The sequence below is a fragment of the Ooceraea biroi genome, chromosome 8 (genome assembly GCF_003672135.1).
Source record: "Ooceraea biroi isolate clonal line C1 chromosome 8, Obir_v5.4, whole genome shotgun sequence".
Classification (NCBI taxonomy): Eukaryota; Metazoa; Arthropoda; class Insecta; order Hymenoptera; family Formicidae; genus Ooceraea; species Ooceraea biroi.
Genome location: NC_039513.1, coordinates 9101606 through 9126242, shown reverse-complemented (window position 1 = coordinate 9126242; position 24637 = coordinate 9101606). Strand labels below are relative to the sequence as shown.

Sequence of the window (24637 nt, the reverse complement as noted above, 5' to 3'; positions counted from 1 at the left end):
TTATTACATATATATATATATATATATATATATATATATATGTTCCTGACAAAAAATATTTCTTTTTTTCTGTATAATGAAATATAAAAAATTATAATAATTCGGAACGAAAAAGAACATTAATTATAGCCTCTTATTCCGCTTCAGTTTAATGACATTTTATTTCACAGCATGCATCCTAAATATTACAATTTTCATATCGCGTTTTAACATCGCGCTTCGCAATAATTTGCAAATAATGTTAACAATACGATTAAGATTTCGCATTATTTACATATGGCTTTTACAAGATACTATTCTTGTGAGCAGTACCTTGAGCTTCTAAAGACACCATTCAAAAAAATGTGTGTCTACCATGTATACTTAAACAATAAATTAATTAAACAATAACGATTTTTGAATATCCTTATGTATACATAGCAAGTGGAGTAGGATCACACGCTACGTGCACCAGGCTCTGCTACATTCTTCTAAAAAATGCTATATTATTATACATTACGTGTCGTTTAACTAAACTAAAGGAAAGTGTTATGTAGGAATCTTAATTACTTATCGAACTACATAGATACACGAAGCTTAAGACCTTAAGCTTATTTGGCAACAATTTCTTTAGACATTTCTCCCTTTATGCCCCGAGCAAATCTAAATATTGGACGCATAATATACATATTTCCGAGTGACAAAGTGCTAAAATTTGTAAAGAAATGGACATACAAAAAAGAAAATTAACATAATCACAGTTGGTTGGCAGGCTTGCGAGCGAACGCAGGCATGATGCGTTTGGACAGGCCATTTCGACGCAAACACCTTGTTTTTCTTTACATCGTTTTATCACTTGGTCAATATAGTACTTCAGTAGCCTGTTAAACCCTCTGCATTAATAGATTAAGTTTTAAACGTAATCGTTTGTCCCAGGACTCGTCAACGGTTCTTGAGCCTAGAAATAAATAAATAAATAATTATATATGCTATAAAACTCTTCATAAAAAGATATTGCAAAGTTTCATTCTTAGATCTGCTTGCAACTTTTATTCCATAATCCATAATTTATTCAAAGTTTCAGATATCTCTCAAGTAAAAGCGTGTTTGAATAACTAAAATCATGAAAACTAAAAAAAAACATGAAGAGCTTATTTTTTCAAAGATCTTTTTATTTTACCTCCTCTCCAACTGTAGCTGCAGGAAGTGGAAATCTGTTTTTCTCGAGACTGAACTGATCTTCCGTAGTCTTCCTGTAGACGGGGTTATCGAAATTCATACTGGTGACATTACGATGAAGATAATGCCTGTAGCAGAGTAGCGCCACAAGCGCGAGTAATATTACTCCCAGGGACACTACGCCTATTACTATGCCAGCGACCAAGCCAGGATTCGATTCACCTGCTAGACTTCCCTTTCCATTTGCATCTACTGGAGACAGTGGATCTACAAATAGGACATGTAACGTTTCAGAAAAACATATGCAAGAAGTTTTAATATTCATACGTAAAGAAAGTTGAGAAATTTTTGTTACCGCTTCACTATGTGAGGCTACGTGAAAATTACTACAGAGCTAAATTAATAAATTAATTAGTAAAAGATCTTAATAAATCCATTTCTGTAAGGACATGCATAATCATATATTATTGTAGGAATACACAGAAAAATAATTCAAATGTAGGAAATGCAATCAACTAAATAGCATTTTTATAATATGAGGAAAACATGTATGCAGAACATATGGCTCATTCATTTCATGTAAAGCACAACATTTATTAAAAATATATTTAAGATACCATTTTTAAAATAACGTGTTATAAAAATTATGTTTAAAAAAGATGTGTCTCCAATTTAAGAATGATTTCATGAATTCCCGTGAATTAATAGGTGTTAATGCTTAATTATTCATTGATTAATTAATTCTGCATGCTAGTATATGTGTATATGAGTTTCAATACACCCCCCAAAAAATCCGGAAAAAATTATTATTCCACCAAACTTACTGGCAGTCGTAGTAATATTCAGAAGAGGCTCGAGCCTTCGGAACGGCATCATAGCTGCTTGCGTGGATGGTGCTACGGTTGTAGTAACTGAAATACCCCAAATCCATGCAAGACGAATGCAAATAAATAAAACAACATAGATAATAGGCTTATGACAACTCTTCGAGTAACTATTAAACATCGATAGAAATTAATGTATTTCGTGAATCCTCGTAATGGAGCGGTTAATGGCATAATGCATACAAAATTTGAATATATCTTCTATTAATGATAGTTTTGGATTCAAGCATTTGCACGTATCTATCGCACAATTTTACTGGTAAACTAATGTAAGAATAGTCATGCAAGACGTCTTACCATTGTTTGTGCAAGTAATTCTATAAATGAATTATATGTTACTTGCGTATGTATGTATGTATGTAATGATTTCTCAATGCAAAAGTAAATTTTCACCAAAAATGATTTAAAGCATTCTTTTTGTCGATTTACATAATAAGCATAAATAAAATTACGCCAACATCATGCGACGACTTCCGAACATTCAGATTTCATTCCCATCGTGTGCTGAATTACGGTTGCTGAATTATTCGCAATAAATTGACGAATAGCTTCCCATGATCATTCATGATCATGACGATTCATGATATTTACCAAGTTGATCTATCTATTCAAAGAGATCCGTAATAATTATTTTAAATGTTATTTCCACAATGTTTTGCATAATCTTCCGTTATATTAGTTTCGCATTTGTAGAAACGGTCAATACGTTAACTCCTTGCATTGCGTCTATCTCAATCGATACTTAAAGAGAACAAAAGTATACATTTACCACGATTTTGTCCAAGAACTGATCACTTAATACTTAAAACTGTCAATCAGTTAAGAATGCAATAGCGATTCATGGAAAATCATTCGTCAACCGCCGATATTCTCCTTCGTGCGGACTCACCATTCTCCACGCACATCAATCCATCGGACAGTAGTCGTAAGCCGTCAGGACAGGCGCACGATAACAACGGCGATCTAGAGTTGATCTTGGGTGCCGGCAAGCACAAATGGCTGCAATGTCCGTTGACGGCCTGGCACTGATTCATTCCATCGGGCTGCCTGTAAGGGTGATACACGTGGACTACCATTGGATGTTGGAGCGTTCTGATCGACGTTACAGCTTCCACCTCCTGTCCGGTGAACTTGTTGGCTTTGAAGATCGTTTCCTTGTCCCAGTCAGTCCAATATACGTAATCCTCAAAAGTCGTGATGCTGAAGGGATGTCTGAGATTATCGGGAGAGTAGAGCACCGTTCGCCTGCCGGTACCGTCGTAATTGCAAGAGCCTATGATGTTTAACTTCGCATCTACCCAATAAACCCTCTTGCCGATCAGATCCAAAGTCAAGCCATTCGGCCACTTGACATCGTTACCAACAATCACCTGTAATACATTTTTTTAATGAAAATTGAGATACATCGTACATGAAAAAATCTATATATATATATGCATATACAGGGTGTTTCCCTAAGTAAGTAGACAAACTTAAGGAGGATATTCCTTGGCTTATTTTAAGAAGAAAAGGTCATATAAACATATGTCCTAAACTGCTTTGTTTTCCAAAAAAAGTACATCACTGTTTTCGTTCACTTTTCGTTTATTATAGAACAGTTTGTGTTATTGCAAATGAAAAACAATAGTAACCAAAAAGAAAAATTATAACGAAAAAGAAAATAGTAACTAAAAAGAAAAATAATAACATCACAGTAACTGCTGAAAATGTCCACCTGCAGCCATGATACACGCCTCAACTCTCCTTTCCATTGATTAACGCACACGCTCAAAAATACCTGGAGTGTTACGTATTCTTTCACATCCATCTATTATGCGATTTCTGAGATCTGTTGAAATTTGTTGACTCGTACTGCAAAAGCACGCTATCCGAAAAGTGAACGAAAACAGTGATGTACTTTTTTTGGAAAACAAAGCAGTTTAGGACATATGTTTATATGACCTTTTCTTCTTAAAATAAGCCAAGGAATATCCTCCTTAAGTTTGTCTACTTACTTAGGAAACACCCTGTATATGCATATATATATATATGCCTCCATAATTATTCATATCCAATCGACGTAAGAAAGAAAGAAATTCTATAACATTTGAGAAACAATCTTCAAGGAATATAATGTTAGTAATAGAAATATTTTTAATTAACGTTATTAATTCTTACCGATCGATGAGAGCCATCCATGCCAGCACGTTCGATACGAGCTTCGTCGCTCCAATCTGTCCAGAACATCCAGCCTTCCAAGGGATTCAACGCTATTGCCCTAGGCTCATGAATGCGATCTCGTATCAGAGTCTTCCTCATGTTTCCTTCAAAATTTGCCAGTTCAATGGTATCCTTCCCAGAGTCTGTCCAATAAATGTGGCTGTAAATCCAATCGACTGCCAATCCATCCGACGTAGTGAGATCGTTCTCGATAACGACTGTACGCTCGTTCCCTTCGTCTATTGGAGCTCTAGATACATCGTACGAACATTAATATTATTAATTGCGTAATTTTTATTTTATGTTTATTATATAAACTGACAGAAATGTTCTATGGCTATCACGCAGTTATAACATACTTGTAAATTTTCTTTTCACTGACGTCGCTCCAGAAGATCATCCCCGTGCGAAAGACAAAGTCCAAAGCCGTTGCCATTTTAGTATTATTAACGATGGCAGTCATTTCTTGACGATCCAGAGCTACCTTTCGGATATCGTGTCGACGAGCAAACAACAGACTCGCATGACCCTCTGCGGCTTTACAGTGTGTTAGATTTCGCGGATCTTTAAGGTAACCAGCGGCGCAACTACATTTGAAACTGCCCTTTTCATTCTGACAAAACTGAGAGCAGCTGCCAGGCACCAAGCATTCATCGATATCTGAAAAAATCACGTAACACTTTTGTAATCAAAATAAAATTTTTTAAAACACTTTTTCAGATTATATTTACACAACTTCACGTTTTAGACATAATAATTTAATAAATCTGAAAAATCTGGAATCTTAAGAAACTAAAGTATCAATTCGAAACTGAAAGAATTTATTTCTTACCATCGCACGTGCGATTGTCTATGAGTCTGTAACCTGCGTTGCAGTCGCACCGATAGCCAATGGGTAGATCAACGCAAATCTGCGAGCATCCACCATTGTTCTGTGCGCATTCGTTCACATTACAAAGCTCAGCACTCTCGTCTTCCCAGCCGATGCAATCTGGATTTTTGTTACAGACTTTGTCCAGAGGAATGCACGAGCCTTCACTGCATTCGAACTGAAGCAGTGGATCGCAGCTCACGATTTTACCTGTGCAATTCCTCTCATCGCTTCCGTCAGCACAATCGGCTTTACCGTTACAAGACAAGTGACCTAGATAACATAGATAATCAAAACTTTAAAATGTGCACGACATTGTCATCCAATTATTTAATTATTTAATAGAAAATGCTAATAATAGTTTTATTTATTTCACATCCAAATAGTCAAAAATACCCGAGATGCAAGACCGTCGATCTTCGCATTGGAATTGGTCAGGTCTGCAGGTGACGTTGTGACATCTCTGCGGAGATTCGTCTGCACCGTTTGGACAGTCCTTCTCACCATCGCAAACCCAAGTCTGATGGATGCAAGTAATACCGTCATCGCAATCAAACTCCTTATTCGCTATGCAGTGACCTATCTTTCCTCCGTTCGGCTGGTCCTACAAGAATAAATGTTAAAACTTGTATTAGTTAATAATATTTAGACTGCGTTTATACAAATCTAGAGAAAGAATTTATGAAGTAAACAGATTTATAAATTTTTTGTTCACTTCATATCTCGATAGAACTATGAAAATTTTGTAATTTCGACCACATGTTATTAGAATTCTATAACTCTGCAAGATATTTGTACATTATTCTGACATATCTTCTATATATCATGAGCCATAAAAAAGACAACCAAAAAGACAACCAAAAAGACAAATCTTGATCATTGTAACGAAATCAATACAAATAAATGAAGTACCTTGCATCCCAATTCGTCGGATCGATCAGGACAGTCATAATCGCCGTCGCATCTCCATCGCGATGTTATGCAGTAATATTCGGAGCAGGTAAAATCAGTACCGGGATGGCAAGTTATCGGTTTGCAACCCTTCTCATCGCTGTTGTCCCCGCAATCGTTGTCGTTGTCGCACACCCACATCTGCTGAATGCAGTGCTTGTTCGCGCAGGTAAACTCATCGGATCGACAAGTATCGTCTGAGGCACACAATTTTTCATGTAAGAAAGATAAAGTTATGTGATTTAATTGTAACAGAAATATTTTGACTCTACTAGAAAATTTATTGGACTAATTTTAACTGTAAAATAAGGTACTTACGATTATCATTAAATACATTAAGTAGATGAAACACATATAATTATAGAACACAGCAATTGAATGGGTAACATTTATTTTTATCTTAATCATTTTTCATTCGAATAAACTTGCTTTTTATGACATCTTGATAATACAAGTGAAAAAAAATGGACATGGATAGATTAAATTTATTAAAGATCAATTGCAAGACATTTCTCAATTTTTCGTATAAACTTTTTTCTGCTAAAATTAATCAATGTTTTGCCCATTAATTGTTGTGTCTCTTATCGACCAGTAAAGTAGCGAAAGAAACAGAATCGCCGAAAATCAAATCAATGTACACCGGAAAAAACAATTTCATCTTCTGATTGAATCATCGTAAAAGTAAAAATAACGTATAACTTGTACAGTCACATATCTCAATCGCTCACAGATCACAGTTTACATATCTAGAACATAAGTGATATAATACATATAATTTGTGTGATATGTTTAAAGCATTCGACATCAGTTTTAAATAAACTATTACCAAGCTATCGCCGCATTAAAATTTTTTGTCCGAGTTTATTGATCATTACAGGCATCATTAAGTAAGCAACGTTCACTAATTAAAATATGCGCGTGGTTTTGTACGTGTACGTGCAAGAAATAACGAATTTAAATAAGTTTTCCCGAATTAAAAAAAATAAATAAATTGCAATACATTTACTTTTATTTCTTTCTCTGCAGACGTACTTCATAAAAAAAATGCATCGTTCATATATGCACATACATGTAAAATACATACATTCACATGAAACTAAACCAATTTTTCATGTACTTGGTACCCAGTCGAGAGTTTCGGAACATTCATGCACAAATACAAGACACAGAATCGAACTGCCAGATTTTAGATTACGATGCACAATACGCTCCGAAAACCCAGAAGTGCCTCAACCAGAGAAGATCCCAATGTCAATGATACCAAGCGTGCAATGAGACACACAAATTAAATGAAAAGGGAACAGATAGATACAAACGGAAAGCTTTTATGGAAAGAGTAATCCACATGCAGAAGCTTACTGCACTCAGCCTCGTCCGAACCATCCGAACAGTCGACGTTGCCGTCGCACATCCATGTTAGTGCCACGCACTCGCCATTTCCCGAATGGCATGTGAATTGTTCAGGCGTGCAGGTCTTGGTTCCTACAAGATGACAATTGCGCATTGAACCAGTTTTCTACAACAATTGACAACGAGCTGCAATGCGCTGGTCACAAATTCCGCTGAAGTGAGCATCGTACTCGGCATCCCGATAGAATCACAGAATAATCCTTGCATTCTTGCATCCTTGCACCGAGTGCGTAGATTCAAGCATGCAAAAATAGTCTATCTGTAAAGCAACTGGAAGATACGACGCGTTAATGTATGTCATTCCTGCAATATCTGCATCAGGATTGTTACTTGGAGAAATTTAAAAATAGTCTCCTACAAGAACGCTGTAAAAGTCATTGATTACTTAATTAATAAGTCCTTGAGATAGATGTAAAGGACACAACTGTCACGTCTCATGAACCCGTTAATAATTTTTACTTTGCATATTATAGCTTCATTGCAACGAGTAACTCATCACCAATCTCACCAATTAAAAATACCCTTCATGCTCGAATGTTAGCTCGTGTTAGTTGCCTCATCGATTCCTCGAAATCATTACATCCAACGCAATGTAATTCGCCATTTCCAATTTTAATGTGTAACCCGCATGCAATTAATGAAGTGTAAATCCAGTTTTGTCACGTTTCATACGAGGAAACGTGTACATATTGAACACGAGGATGCAGTACGCGATTCTCCGTGTCTGCGATTTGCGCTTTGTCGTTATACGTTCCATAACTTCCGGCTGATTCCGCTTCTCCTTGCTGCTTTCCGATCAATACCTACGTTAAATTATCTAACCGCGCGACGACTTACTGTGACAATCCTTCTCGTCCAGACCGTTGGTGCAATCTACCTGGCGATCACATAGCCAGTTCTTCGGTATACACTCGCCCGGGCTACATTGGAATTCCGTTTCGCCGCACGGTATCGCTCCTTTTTTCATTCAATATCATTCAATTAATACAATTCCAGGTCGGCAATTAATTTCGATTATTCAGTAATCGGATTCGACATTTCGACTTTCTGCAAGACGTGACTGATCTTGCGGGATCAAGTACGGAGTAAATTTTTATTGAATAACATGTCACGCTAGCAATAAAAATCATCGTATGTGTACTACGATTGGGACGAGAGTCAAACTTACAGCGATTAATTGTTAATTTAGTGATATGGTACTTTTTCGATCTAGGAATGCTATTATTTTCTCCTTTATTTAATATTACTGATGTCGCTAGAAGATAATGATCCAATACGAACATTTGAAAATGCTCGAACATCTATTGAACATATGAAAACTTCAGACCTCTCTCATTTACCGTATTTTAATGCATTATTTATTCCAGTTATGTGCAACTCAAAAGATTCGGGTTTCACGCTTTACATCGTTAAATTGTTGCCTCTGTTGCACGTGCACGTGCGTATGTCAATGTGCCTTTATTCAATTTGACACGTTCATGTTTTATGTATTTTATATTGCTTTTTTAAATATCGATGTTTTACGATAGATGCCAGAAATTATAGTGTAACAGAAGCAAAGGGTATTATTTATTCCATGAAACATAATAATGTATAATACATAATAATATCTGATTAGGCTGAAATAGTCTTCAACCTTTGACATTGATAAATTGCATTACCACCCGTTATTGTTTTTAAATTCAAGATCGAAATAAAAGAAATAAGTAGTTACAATCCTGTTTTACTAGTAACGAGTTAATGTTGAAAAAATTATTTATTTGGCAACAAACTAGAACTAGGAAGTTTGTTGTAAGAAATGATACGTGGCAAATGGCTAACGAAAATCTCGGTCGCGGTTTTCCATTTTGTATAATAATTTAATTCATATAAAAAATTAAGAATTTTTAACGAATATATTTGCAATGCAATTTACATCGTAATTGAGATAATTAAATGCACGCATAATTATATCGGTCAAAAGAGCTTTGCGTCATACAGTAATTAATATTAAACGTATTCTGGTCTGCAATTACATTGCGATCTTCAAGGATCAGTCGGATATGATCAAGCTAAATTAAAACGATTAATCGATTTAACATCGATGCTGTCCTTGTTTTGGTATAAGTACTGCGAATTGAAAACAAACATGCAAATATATTCGATGACATCTGGAACAACGAGTAATTTGCAATTATAATTAAAAAATGCAAGTTTCACCATCCGGAATTTCATTAAATATAATCAACTAATAATAATCGAATAATTGAAAAAAATGTGTCTTTTAAAAACATTTAATAGTGCTTCTGTAGCGTTTGGAATATATTAAATTATTTTAAAAAATTAAAGAATATCGTATTTTTCTCTGCAAATTTCAAGTTATTCTGACAAAATTTTATTGTGACTTTTAATTGTAAAGAAGTATGGATTATAATAATTCAAGATTTTTTGCAACAAATGATGATTTCTTAATATATTCAGACAATCGACTTGGAAATCGACAATCGACTGATCAAAGAACTTGCAATGTCGAAAGAAAGTACGTTTAATGAAAAATGCTCTCTATACTTCACCTGCGTGAAACCGGTCTTCAAAGTTGCACTTTCACATACCGACCGGCACGTATGCATTATATTCGATTAAATATTCATTCCATCAGTCAATATATGACAATGTAAAAGTACGCTATTATCCAATATCATCTTTCAAAGAGTCATCTCTTGACATAAAAGTACAGTACAAACGCGCAAACGGCACGTATAATTCTCTCATGTAACGCATAATTTTCCCCATGAAACATTATCGTGAAACGTCCGAAGATGTATGCGGCAAGCGCGGTGTAAAGAATTGCATTATAACTTACTGCAAATTGCGGGGTCTTCGTCCACGCCATCCGGGCAATCGCGGTCGCCATCGCATTGCCATATATTCGGTATGCATCTACCGTTGGTGCACTTGAAGTCGGTGTCTTTGCACTCCTGGGTGTCTGTAACATTCATAGCAGAATGATCGACGGCGTCAATTCGGAGGATGGCCGTGCACGCGAGCTGCAACAAAATGTACATGCACCGGGACGCGTCCAGGAGGCGCATTGAACTCCTGCCGGGCTGCATGATCTCGAGGGGAAGTGCCTTCCTCTTTGCTCCCGTCGGCCTTTACGCGCGATTCACACCGTGAATTCGTGTGCAGTTTGCCGTTTGCCGCACCGTGACCTTTACAGTGCACTCGAAAAAAGCGGTCAGTGCCCCGAAGAAAAATTAATTCCTCACGCGGTTGGCTTGACCAAGCGCATGCGATCCCTCCCACGGACACCGAGAGGATCGAAATCTATCTCGACCGAAACCTGAAATTGGTGGCCGATGAATTTGTTTTGGCCTTAGTCTCGACAAACAAGCTCCTTCGCAAGATACTGTATCGAACTATGCCATTTATCACATATTATTGTTTCATCAAGCAAGACGGGACGATCGCATTGTGCTATTATTATATGATTCCACAAGAAGCGTTCTCTGTTTGGATCAGCCGGATTATAAGCCCGCCGAGATCCTCAAGGAAAACACCTTATACCACACTTCGCGCAGAGCAGCTACAAAATCATCACAGTCTACAAGACCATCACGTCTCACTGACGTATGTATCGCCCGACGAGAACGCTCGCGTCACCAGGTCTCTCCCGTGAATTTCTCCTCACCGAACGGTCCACCGAACCACCTGTAGGGAGGGCGGCTTCATTGATCGATGCTATTCTACTGATCGTGAGCTGCGTATCTCGCGGTTACGCGTTCCACGCACGACGATAAAGCGGTAAACGGCGGCCACGAATAGCGGCGACATACGGATACAGTCTCCGGGTCACACCTGGCACGATGTAACCGCGGTGCCAGTCGTGGATCCTGTAAGACCGCCGCTCCGCAAAGGGCCGCCTATATATGGGTTTGGCACAGATGACGGCGGCGGCGGTGGCGGCGGCGGCCTCAGGAGGAGGGAAGCACCAGCCAAAGTCATGGAACAGTTGTTCCTCCTCGTCTCTATCTAACATGTTTCTCATATTTCCCTGAAATCGAAATTCGCGTATACGAGTACGATATCCGCGCGAATCAGCCTGAGGAAGCTCGTTCAAATTTTTTGACTTGTAGGGGCACTGACTTAGGTTTCACCGCGAAGATACAGATTATTTTCTCATCTTCTAATAAATATTCTTTGCATGTGTATTAAAATATGCGCAAAAGTTTCTTTGGAATAATTGCCGAAACATATATAAGACTGCATATGATAATATATAAGAGTATTTTTACTTGATGCATTTAAAGAATAGACGTTTCTAGTCGTTGCGATACTCCAAAAATTTCTCGCATCAATTTTAAAAAATTATATCATTATACACAAAATTATATAAAATTATTTTATTAAAAAAAATCGCTGTAGAGAAAATAGAGGTTCAATTTTACCCTTTTCGTACAAATTATAAATTTAATCTTTCTTTTATAATATTGCTTTTAAAAATAAGATATTTTTGTGTATAGGACACTTAGTGATACATTACGTTAAACGAAGATATATGGTGCACTAACGGATATAGAGATTAAATTACCTGTATGTGTATGTTTGATACGAGTAAAAATATGCAATGTCAACATATAAGTTAACTTAATGTGTCGGTTCAGCACATAAACGCACAAACACAACCTTGATCATTTGTCACTGTACGAATGGTAAGATATAAATTCATAGATTTTATATTTCCTTCTATTGTTTACAGAAAAAAGTATAAGTCTAATAAATAAAACTAGAAATAGAAATTATATAACGTAAATATTCAGGTCAGTCAAAATGTCAGTTTAAATAAATGGTATTTTAAATATTTGAAAAAGCAGTTATATATGCGTGCATTTATAGATTTAGTAATTTGTTTTTATATATATATTTATATATGTACATGTATAAGTGTACACACAGGTACGCGATCATAATGCATCAATATATAACGCGTGTCGCCATTTATCAAGCTGTTGGAACGCAAACGCAATATATCGCAAATGGTGCACAACGATAATACGAGAATAATGTCGACAACGCAATCGTATGCAATACTGATACAAAAGTACGAAAAATAGTACAGCGAGACATAACATTGAGCTTCAGAAAGCTATTCAATGCATATAAATGAAAGCACACAACGGATTAACCATGAAAATCTGTAGCCTGACGCTTACATAATAAATTTGTTTATTATCGCTTGTTTAAAGCGAATTCGATAATAATCGCGTATTCCTTTACGTTTCCAATATTTCATAAGGTTTCTATTTATATATGTCAAACATCATAATAAACATTTTATGACAAATTTGTTGGAGTAAAGAGAACAAATAAAATGATTTATTTCGAATAAATTCTTCAAAGTTATACTGAAAGATAATGTCAAAGCAATATCAGACGTCAATAAAACATTAAAGAACATTAGTCTCCGCAATTAACGACTATTGTAAACACAGTTGATGTAAAAAATGGGCTGATATGTTAGTTAATATAATATTTATTCTGCTATATAATCTCTATTTTTGAGAATTGAAATTTTATAAGATATCTCTCGAAAAAGGGGAATTTATTCCAAAAACTTAAAGGCGACAATTGAGAAAATACGACTATTGCTGCAGCACATACACAATGTATATGTTTATGCACGCCGGAAAGCGAAGTGCATGCACAAAGTGCACGTATCGTTGCAAGGTATGGCCCGTTACAAGTGGGGTGTACAAGAGTACGGCAATCACAACCAGTTTCTGGCCATAAGAATCTTGTCCTGTCTCCGATTAAGAGCAGCCGCCTCATCGTTCCCTTCTCATGCAACTTAGCTTTCCGTCCTGTGGCTAGACCGCGCTCTATCACTGCGATATCTCGTCGATCACGCATGTGCCCGAGATATTTCCGCGTGAATTGATCAATTCCTTCCTAAATTCGAAATGCACGCATTTTGCTGATGCAACATCGAAGTACTGGATCGACCGGAAAGTCCATGCCGATCTCCTTAGCAAACTTCAAACGCAAAATGTAATGTGTTTATTAAGAATAAATACAAAGTTTTGTACTATTCATGCGAATTCTTTTGGCAGGATTCAGACGCAAAACTTTGTATTAATTCTTAATGCCGAGTATTGCGTTTGGATTTTGCTTAAGGGGGTCACCATGAATTTCAGGTCAATGTTTTTTAATTTTTTAATAATTTTTTAATTTTTAAATAATTTCCCTGCAACTTGATTCACATAAGTTTTTACATTCGCACAATTCACATAAATATTCATATTGGCAACGACAAAGTAACTCGAATTTGGAGTTTATGCCGGTAAGTTGCATTAAACCTGCGATTGCGCATCCTCAAACTTAACAAAAACTGAAATTCAAGAGAAACAAAAGGTCTTTCTTTTTGCTTTTCTTTATTGTTACTTACTTTTTCCGTAAAAACCAAGAGAGACGCGTTTGCGATTTGTAACCTCTGTTCATGGAAGCTGCGAACTTCGTGCTATGCTTTCGTATTTTATAATAGATACCAATTGGTGGCTTAACGATTCCCAAGCTCAATTGAAATCAATCGACTGCGGCAGTAAAAAAGCGCCAGCGAAATCCCGCGACAATCACTGATCATTGTTCAGTATCATCCCAAGCGAGTTTCGCGAATTTTATCGCACGTCATTAACAAGTATATGCTTTAGTTTCTCACTACGTATGGATAACGCCAAGTCATCTCCTACATCGTTCTCCTATATCATTTCTTAAAAATCAAATTTTTTAACAAATGCAAGTTTCAGGAACTAACAAAAAATAATTGAGAATATTGAAAGAGACAATGTGTTATTTATGTTTTGTACATCCACTTTATCTTTACTTCGAAAAAGTCGTCTCTTACGAAATCGGTCGCATCGCTTCCTCTGCGTGAATCGAACGTGCATAATGAGAATGCCGCAAAAAGATCTCCTTTCAACAAATTGAATTATTTGCAGACTTTTGAATAGAGAGCGTCAACGCGTATGTGCATTGCTCATACACACGCGCGCATCGAGCGTGATGCATATCCGTGCATCTACCATTAATATCTAATATTAGCAGCTCGAAAATGCGCGGATTATTACGTGACAACAACCCGCGGCGCAATAACCACCGCGTAATTTGATACAATAATTACATGACGGCCATTAATTAATCATTTGCGCGTTTAACTCTCGCGAAGCCGTCCGCGAAATTGTCCGCGTTCTCGCTGAATATATGTAACGTATTTCGGATGCGCCTCTATAACCTCGCGACGTAAAAAAGCCTCATTAAAATTCATGTCTCTTCTTTTCTTTTTTTTTCTTCTGCAATCGCGCGATTCTCGACTTTGCACTCCGGGTTCACATCCTGCTCTGCTACGCGGATTACATAAAACGCCGTTCGACTTCTCTCGATTCGATTGGAAGGATATCAGGCGACTTTTTCCGTCGTCAGTCGGCTGTAATCGATTGGAAAATACCGGCGCCGCGAAATCGACGCCAGATGCTCAGTATCGTCGTATTGAACTAAACTCCGCGCTGCAACTCGGGATCCAATGAATTAGCTCGCGTGGATATAACGGACAGCCTCGCGACACGCAGTTAAGCGGATTCTACAATGAGAGGAATAAAGAACAAGAAATTAAAAATAGAGAATTAGGAATAAAATATTACAAATAAGCTAAAGTCGATTCACAATAAAACGACGAGAGAATAAGATATAAAAACGTTCTAAAATGTTTTAAAACAAGATACGACGTTTCTTGTATAAGAAATAAATGTTCAGTTTAAAATGTAAAATTAATTGATAATCTCTTATTATATTATTATATAAAAATAATCTTATAAATGTTATCTTAAGATATCAAAATTAACTATTACACACAAGTTCTAAGAAACGGAATCTCTGATGTTCCACATCCCAATTCTTTCTTCCTTTATTGTGAACGCATGGCTTTCCATAGGTCGAAATTTAATTCCCCATTGCTAATTCCTCGTGTTTAATTTCTTGTTCTTTCCTCTCATTGTGCATGGGCCCTTGCACTTAACCGTCCGTGCGTGGCCTTCCTCGGAAAATACGCAGGATGTTTAAAAAAGAAAAAAACAACTCAAAAAATATGCCACTAACAAATAACGAATAACGCGTCGATCCGCTTTCTGCCGGTTCTGTCATTCGAGAATAGCCTCGTCGTGCGCGCGCATCTCGTGCATCGCACACGCATCGAGATCTCGAGGAGGCGACCAATCAGCGCGCGGGCCGATGCTCGGGCGCGAATCATGCGATTTTCTATACGCACACGTCGTGCCGCGCGCTTTCACCATAATTACATGGTGCATCGGTAGCCGGCGTGCAACCGAATCGGCACGCCTCGCCGACGACTGATGCAATCGATGCGGGCCTTGCGCTACAAAATGCGGCGACCCTAAACGAACGGAGGCCGATGGAGGAAGAACCGCAACCTCGCGGACACCGAACGAGTCCGACACGAGGGAGGGATGCGCAGGGCGAAAAGAAGAAGAAAAAGAATAAGAAATCCAGAGCCTGATGCAACGTTGCCTGGGCCTTACGGCCGCGACATAACCTTAGGTCGACGGCGGCAACGAGATCAATCGTCGGCGATGGATCCTGTGATCCATCCCGCGCGGCTTGCGTGCCTGCGTTTGCCATCTTTTTATGTTATTAATAGCGATGCTCCGCGATGTCTTCTTTGGGGAAATATTAGTTTCTCTTTTTCTTTTTTTTTAATTTTGATTTTATATAGAATTTTATCGACGTATTTCCTAATTACACGAGAAATTTGCTTCTTTGCATTTCTAAGATAATATTTGCGTCGATTGTGTTTGAAATTGCATCTCCGAAATTATAAGCATCTATTACCGCGAATACTTTCAACGATATTTGAGAAAATAAAGCAAATAAAGTAGTCGAGATGTTTGAGCGGAATCGATGAGACTAATAGTCTCAGTCGAGATCTCAGACCGAAAGGTGCAGACGAGGACACGCAACAAGCTGACTTGAAAAAAAAAAGAAAAAGAGAGAGAAAAAGAAAAGGATTTGGAACGAAGCAGGATCTGCGTGCAAAGTGCAAACCTTGCGAATATTCCGAGAAACTACAAAGAACGAAGTCGGTTCGGTTCGTTTGGCAGTCTCATTCGTTTTCCATTGCTCTTTCTCGCTCGTTAGACGGCACTCTTTCTTGTCGTGGTCTTTATCTTTCTTTGCCTTCTTCATTTTATTATTCCACTTTGCTGCACTAACGTGCCGCAATTTATCTATTTAGTTGCTTATTGGGTTATCTGTTCATGTGCACTTTTGCAATTCCTGTTATCAATTTATATAAATATAGGAGATATTTTCCAGAAAATTAAGTCTTATAAAATTATATTATACATCATAAGAGAAGCATAATATAAGACTACAGTCAGATGAATATTTCTGTATTCATTTAATTCTTAATACAAAGATTTACGTTTGAATTTTGCTAAAAAAATCTGCAAAAATCTTTCCGGTTTCGATTAAAATTAATTAAAATTCCATTAGAAAATTAATAAATTATTTCCGAAAGAAAGAGAGAGAGAGAGGTCTACGCAAACTATATTATATAGCATTATCTAGTCATTGTTAAATATATACGAAATTTCGAATAAATAATTTAGCGCTTTAATAGACAAGTAGCAGGAATGCGCGAGTATACGCTATAATCTTGATTTCTAACGTAAGAAAGAAAATTAGATCACTCTGTCTGATGCAAGACTGACCAGAGGCTGCGTCTTATCCGCGCCGATTCTCATATGTCTAATCGGGGAGACCATAGGCATATGGACAAGGACGGCGAGTTTTTGCCATAGAATTTTTGCGGAATCACGTACGCGGCGTGTCTATAATAATATAATCGCATACTTGTTAAAATTATGGTGATACTGGGCTGCTGTTCTTATCCGTTTTCTTTTCATCATGCGATCGCGTACCTGAACTACAAGGAAAGGCAAGAGAGTATTGCGTGTGAACTTTATATTTCCTGATTGATTGCTGTTTCGTTACAGATATGTGCTTACATTCATAAATGCAAACGCGAGGCCGATTATTATCTAGCTGCGCAGTAGAACTTTGTTTTAACTAAACGCATTCTTTAATCATCTGTACTTTAATCGTTTGTAACGTGATGAGCTAGACAAAATGTGTGATTACTGTTGCGTATTGTATGCAGTGACGTTTCCTAGCCGAGAAACAAGTTTTCTTCGATAAAAATGTCAGATCACAAACAATTGTCGAGAGCAATTCAACGAAAGAATTTCGGTCGAATTATTTCCCAAGAATGCGAATTGAACATTAAAGCTTCAAAAACGGCGGAAGACTGAATTGTGAAGCGTTTAATTACGTTTTAATAAAAATCGTGTTCATGAAAAGCGCCTATTATAAAACATTGTATATAATACTGGAAGAAAGATTCTTTTGTTAAATCATTTATCGGATGAATAATAATGTCTTCCCTGTTCAAAACTCAATTTGCATCAGAGCAATATTCATTAAAATTTTAATGAAAAATATTGTAGCGATACAAAGGCGCAGAGTTTTGGTGGACTACGTGCTAAAATGCAATACCACCCTTGCGATTACCATCCTACTGTGCTTAAATAAACCACGCCGAAAATTAATAGATATCCAATAATAATGTAAGTAATCTTCAAATTGTATTAATCTTCCGATTGTAATGGAACAACAATAATTTATACGGAGATCGCGATTGACAGTGCGTTTATCTATGATTGCTTATCCGCAGTAGAACGCATTCACGCAAGACAGCAGTGTCACGAAGGTTATTACGATAGGTATTTTTTAGGAAAACGTGTGATAAGCTAAATGCAGCGGATATGCCAATAAGATTATCCGCTCATTCGGCGAATCTTGATTGTTCAGCGATTTTCCTCGCAAGATTTTATTACGCATATTCCATCACACTCGATGCTACGTAGCATTATAAATTGGAGTTGCTCATTGTGGAGCGCGCGTCATTTTCATCTATATCTGTAATCTGTAATGGAAACTGATCAGAAGTCGCACGAGCCAAGTCAAAATCGAACGATTTATCAGCGCTAGTCGAGCGATGTGCGCGCCCGCGAAGCGTGCGGATTATACCGCGTCGAACTCATGCATATTGACGCGATATTGTTACGTCATATTATTGCAGTTGTTAAACGCCAACTATCTCATCGAAACACAATCCCGATTGACGCATATACCGGAGGCAATGTGTAAACAAATTCTGATCGATCGGATGCTGGCAATGGCGAGATTGGCCAGCCAAGGCAGTGGCGTTAACTCGCGGTTGTGAAAATTAGTCTCGTGCGACTGTTCTGTACGACGTAACAGTCTAGTCGAGATCGACGAAACTCCACAAGAACAAACACGCGTATGATTTGTTTGTTAATAGATCCCGTGTCGTTTAATCAACGAATACACGTGCATGTTTAATGAGCGACAAATACGCTTGCAAATACAACAGCGCAACGTGACTTTCAAAATGTCTCTAATAAAAATGTTTTTTGTTATAATTTCTTCCTGTATCAGTCTGGTATCTATAATTAAAGAAATTACACAATTTTTTTATATATTTGTACAAAAATATGGACAGATTATTTTGTTGTATTCTCTACTTTTTCTTATGTTATATCCCATGTTTCCAGTAATTTAAAAGTAAACTGAGAGGAAAAATCATGAATATGAAATATAAGTTGCTTTCGAAAAATCCGAATAAAGTAAAAATCGATCATCGCTATTCATGAATATGTATTAATTAAGTAGGAGACTGTTATTTGTCTTATACGAATAATAAGAAAGAACTAACATTTTATTGGCGTTTCTATATTGATGTTACATATTCTTAGAGGAAAAAATCTGGGTTTTTGGAGCAACATCGGATTTACAAAACTCTCCAGAGTAAACTAAAGTTGTCACTCTAATTTCATTCTGTTTCTATATTCTGTATGTATCTGTTTCTAAAATAATCGAAACTTTTTCTGTACTTTCACATAAGATATTTAAGTGTTATTCTAATATATATCCGGTATATGTTATTTCTCTCTCTCTCTCTCTTTCTCTCAAGCTCTGATTTTGCGTTAATCTAAAATCAAGATGTAAAATTAAAAGAGTGCTAAAAAGAAAGAAATGTCTAATCATGGTCGAGCCTGGAAAGGATAGAAAATTCGCAATTTTTCTGCATCGACATAACCAGTGATTTTTTCATTTATGCAACGTCAATATTTGTTATGTAAAATGATGTTTGTGGTTCGACTCATGCGCAAATTTAACGCGTCAAAGAGTTGCGCAAATTTGCGTTCGATCATACGAACCGCATCGACATCATCGCGTTACGTTGTATATAGTTATATACGTTTGATTGCACGTGATATCGCGTAATTCTGCGGCGTCACTTACTTTTGCATTCCTCCGGACTCTCGTCGGAATTGTCGATACAGTCATCCGATTTGTCGCAGACCCACGAAATCGGTATACATCTGCCATTGGCGCATCGGAACTGCCTCAGAGGGCAAGCCAGTTTACCTGAGAACCAAAGAAAAAAAATGCACTAGTCTGCGAATCATTTTTCAATCGTCGATTTTCAAAGATGCTCACATCAAGGCAATGGTTAGGATCGTTTCGGGTCACAAGGCGATGCATGCGACTGGACTTATTCAAATTTTGTTGCTAGCATTTTTCAACGCGCTGCGAATTATCCCGAGTTTGTTTGTCGCAAATAAATGAACAGATTGAAATACCGCCAAGATTTGCAGCCGGTTATAATTGGAGCGGCTCACCGTTAGGAAACGACGTGACTGCGACGCACGAATTAGATTTAAATGCGGATGACGATAAAGTTATAACGTGTGATACTGTGATCCCGTCGTAGCTCATTTGTATTAAATGACTGGCAGGACTATTTCGCGATTCTTATTTGCGACAATAAAAATAGATATCTATTGGGTCGTCCGGAAAGTTCCTGCCGATTTTTAATAGATGGCGTTGGAACATGTCTGAATATATCAATGTTATTGAAAACATACGATTTATATACATATGCTTAAAGGTGACATTTCAACGCATCTTTAGGAAAAAAGTTGTTTCAGATAAATTAATTCGTGTCAGTTTTGTACTCTTTTGAAGATGGAAGAAAACAAAGAACATTTTAGACACTGATGCTTTTCTATTACCGGAAAGGCAAAAATGCCTCACAAGCAACAAATTCGATATGTTCTGTTTACGGAGAAGACGCTTTAGCTGAAAGAACCGTACGTAAGTGGTTCGCTAAGTTTAGAGCTGGTGATTTTAACCTTAAAGACCAAGAACGCTCGGGCAGACCCTCTACTATTGATGATGACCAAATCAAGACACTGATCGAGAATAACCCGCGCTACACGACACGTGAATTAGCAGAGATACTGAAAATATCGAAAACCACTGTCCACGATCATGTAGTGAAGCTTGGTTACGTAAGTCGCTATGATGTATGGGTTCCGCATCATTTGGTCGAAAAAATTTAATGGATCGCATTTCCATCTGCGACTCGCTGTACAAGCGCAACGAAAACGTACCATTTTTGAAGCAATTAGTGACGGGTGACGAAAAATGGATCATTTACAACAATGTAGAACGAAAAAGATCCTGGGGTAAGCGAAATGAACCAGCATTAACCACTTCGAAAGCCGGCCTTCATCCAAAAAAGTCATGCTCCGTGTCTGGTGGGATTGGAAAGGAATCCTATATTATGAGCTCCTACCACACAACCAAACGATAAATGCAGATAAGTACTGCTCGCAACTGGACGAATTAAAGACAGCGATTCAGGAAAAACGTCCAGAATTAGCTAATAGGAAGGGCGTCGTGTTCCATCAGGACAATGCCAGACCTCATGTTTCTTTGACTACCCGACAAAAATTGTTGGAGTTTGGCTGGGATGTGCCATCTCACCCACCGTATTCACCAGACATTGCACCTTCAGACTTTCACTTATTTAGGTCTTTGCAAAATTCTCTTAGCGGCAAGAACTTCAACTCTTTGATCGACATAAAAAACCACCTTGAGGAGTTTTTCGCCGAGAAACCTAAGAAGTTCTGGGAGAATGGAATCTTCCAGTTGCGTGAAAGATGGACAAAGGTTGTGAAACAAAACGGTGCATACATAAGTCAATAAATAGTTATCGACATAAAAAAATGTTGCCTTTGAATTTTCCTTCAAAATCGGCACGAACTTTCCGGACGACCCAATATTATATGCAAAACGTTTTATTAATACATAAATAATAAAATCATGTTTCTCAAAATTAATTACAGAAGACACTACTTTAACAAAATTTATTTATTATAAAACTCAATATTACAGAAATATATGATGTCACAAGTTAGAAAGTACGGTAAATAGCGATCTGTTTCCACATTTCCGCTAAGAAAAGCAAAACTTGAAATTAATCAAATAAGATTTCATTAAGATTAAGATCACGTGCAAACAACCATGTAATTACATAAAGTGCCTTCCTCATCGTGACAACTTTCGACGTTACAGTTTCACGTTTCTAATCTGCGATGCAAGTTATGTGATTTTTTTATTTCCCCGATCAATTTCTCCTCTTTCGTCCACGCAAGCGCATGTACACACGCATCTTACACATAAATGTTATAATAAATAAAATAATAAATAAAATAATCGAGAAGTAAATACTAAATAATTCAATTACAAAGTTCCAAGAAAATTAGCAAATTTTATATAACTTGCGATGTTCGATATTGATCATTGAGAGTTTGCTCGCATCCTCCCGATATATAAGGATATCGGTTTCCGGCGAGCCAATGAATGGACGAATAGATGAGGCAATGTAGCGCACGCGGCACACCGCGGTTAACGTAATCTAAATACACGCAATCTTAGGAGTTGCTGTAAATTCACGTGCGGCTTGCGCATTGGTTCGCGAAACACCTTGACAACTCCCATCGGGAATTGTCGATACGGATTTATCATGCGGACATGCGCCGGGCATTTCCGTTGCAGTTTACGCTACCTCATAAGTTCCTTGGTGAAATTATCGGACAATGCTGATAGGCTAATAGGAAGCCAAGATATAGAGTATCAGTTTCTGACGACACGAAGCTATAATAGAACTGGTCGCATGAGTGTTTCCAATGAAGGAACTCCGTTTTGCGAAAATTTTGCTATTTTTGACCTGACGCTTGAATTCGCCAAAAATATCATCTCTCTAATTGCACGAGCGTAACGAATGTGTGCACTCTGATCCCCGTTGCGACTGATGCAAAAACATATTTCGCAAAATCTAGTAATTTCGTCATTTTCTTTCGTGCGTCATTACCAAGATATAAATATAACCGATAGATTTTTTGTTGATAATATTTACATTTCTCACACGCGCATAACTTCAAGAACCACGAAGGAAGATTTAGAATTCCAGACTTCTTTCGGGATAAATTAATACATGATGGGAAGTTCTTAAAAATAATTGTTAAGTCGTCGCAAAATTCTTCAACGAGTCCTCAACAATTGCATGATCTCAAATGTTGCATATCTCATGTAAAAATTTAATACTTGAAAAAAATCACGAGTTTATACGCGACAAAGATTTTGGTTGCAGAAATCATGATCTTACTATTGTGGGCGCCACTATAGATTACTACTCTCCCCATGCCTTACGGCATCCCATCTGTGTACATACAATCGGCGAGTCAGAAACAGAGCAAAAGTGAAAAGGAGCAAATGTGCGACCATTGACAAAATAGCGTCTATTTCAGGTTTACAATGCGCGTCAACGCCGGCCGAACATCCCCGCCGCGGCGGGGGAGGCTCGGAGATTACAGAGGGATGATTCGTTACGAACGATCGTTCGTCGCGCACACAAATCACATTTCGCTCGCTCGAACGTGCAATATATTCGCGAGTTCGACATCTGGGAGGGGGAAAAAACGCGCAAACGAGCTCGACAAATATTATTAACCAGAGATACAAATTGCAACGATGATATTTCGTTCACGCGTCCTTGTATTTGATGGATTTCTGAGAAAAGGGGAGGAAAGATGAGTCCAGAGAGTGGGAATGGCCGCCATGAAACGCTCTTCCGCGTCAACGCCGGCGTATTTTTTCAAGATTCCGCGAAGGCGAAGATAGCCTTTCCACGGAGTGAAATCCGATTTACGTCATCGAGCTCCGAGTTCACGCGCTCTCGTGAGCACGTTGGACAGCGCGCAGAAGTAGACGGTTAACGCAGTGGCATGCTCGCGTGACGACCGTAAATAAACGCATTTACCACCTCGCGGGATCCAACGGTATCTAATAACGCGCGGAATGAACGATTCACCCTCCGGAGAGCGCGCGTTCAGGCGCGTCGACCTTAAAACCCCGGGTTTGATCATCGACTTTGGAGATCAGCCCGTATTATCGACGCGCTCGGAAGGGGGAGGACGAGGGCGATGAATTCACCTTCGGGCGAAGGAAGTCGCGAGTACGAAATCCGCCGCGATATATCGAGGAACGGTCCTTAGGAGACTATCGATAGGGAACGTTCGAGATGGGCGGCCAGCTTCGCGAGGAGCCCCCGTTGAAGGCGGGTGTACGCGCCAGGCGTTTCAGGACGAGGCTCCAGCCCCGCTCACCCCCTCGCTTGCCTCCCTCTGACCATCGCTCCGAAAATATCTCGCGCTCTCGTAGGAAAATGCGGACTTACTGTCGGTCGAGAAGCCGTCCGCGGCCGCCAGCACGGCCAGCGCGACAAGCAGCAACACGCCACGGGAGTCTCGCCCCATAACAACCCTCTTTCTTCTCACGGTCGTGTCCTTCGTGATTTCGTTCCACCACCGTGTCACGGCGCACCACCACCACCGCCCGGCGCAGCAGCAGCAGCAGCAGCACCACCACCACCACCACCGCTGCCAACCTCCCCGGTGCGTCTCTCTGTCAGTTTCTTCTCTGCGTTCCCCCTTGCCCTCTCTTTTTCTCTCACTCTCTCTTTCCTGCTCTTCTTTGCCTTTCCTCTCGATATAGATATCGGTTAATAACGAGAATTTTAATAACGATAACAATAACACTGAACGAGAGTGGTCACTGGTGGAGCCTCGCGCAAGAACCACGCGGTCCGGTGGCCTCCACTCCGCGTCCGGTATCCGCGGAC

General features: G+C 38.3%; 1 protein-coding gene across 4 annotated transcripts; it reads right to left on the bottom strand.

The window, feature by feature from the left end:
• Positions 1 to 62: 62 nt before the first annotated feature.
• Positions 63 to 24585, bottom strand: LOC105275667 (very low-density lipoprotein receptor). Of its 4 annotated transcripts, XM_026971978.1 has the most exons (14): positions 24194 to 24585; positions 19909 to 20034; positions 10316 to 10438; positions 8311 to 8430; positions 7423 to 7545; positions 6025 to 6260; positions 5509 to 5716; positions 5074 to 5385; positions 4601 to 4901; positions 4200 to 4491; positions 2932 to 3412; positions 1983 to 2069; positions 1160 to 1425; positions 63 to 937 (listed from the first exon to the last, which is right to left on the bottom strand). In XM_026971978.1, the coding sequence occupies exons 1-14, from the start codon at positions 24270 to 24272 to the stop codon at positions 893 to 895; spliced, it is 2799 nt and encodes a 932-aa protein (XP_026827779.1). In that variant the 5' UTR covers positions 24273 to 24585; the 3' UTR covers positions 63 to 892. The 4 variants fall into 4 exon arrangements, with proteins under 4 accessions (XP_026827779.1, XP_011330973.1, XP_011330974.1 ...); XM_011332671.3 differs by lacking the exon at positions 8311 to 8430; XM_011332672.3 differs by lacking the exon at positions 7423 to 7545 and having other exon boundaries at positions 24194 to 24384.
• Between the last annotated feature and the right edge of the window lie 52 nt (positions 24586 to 24637).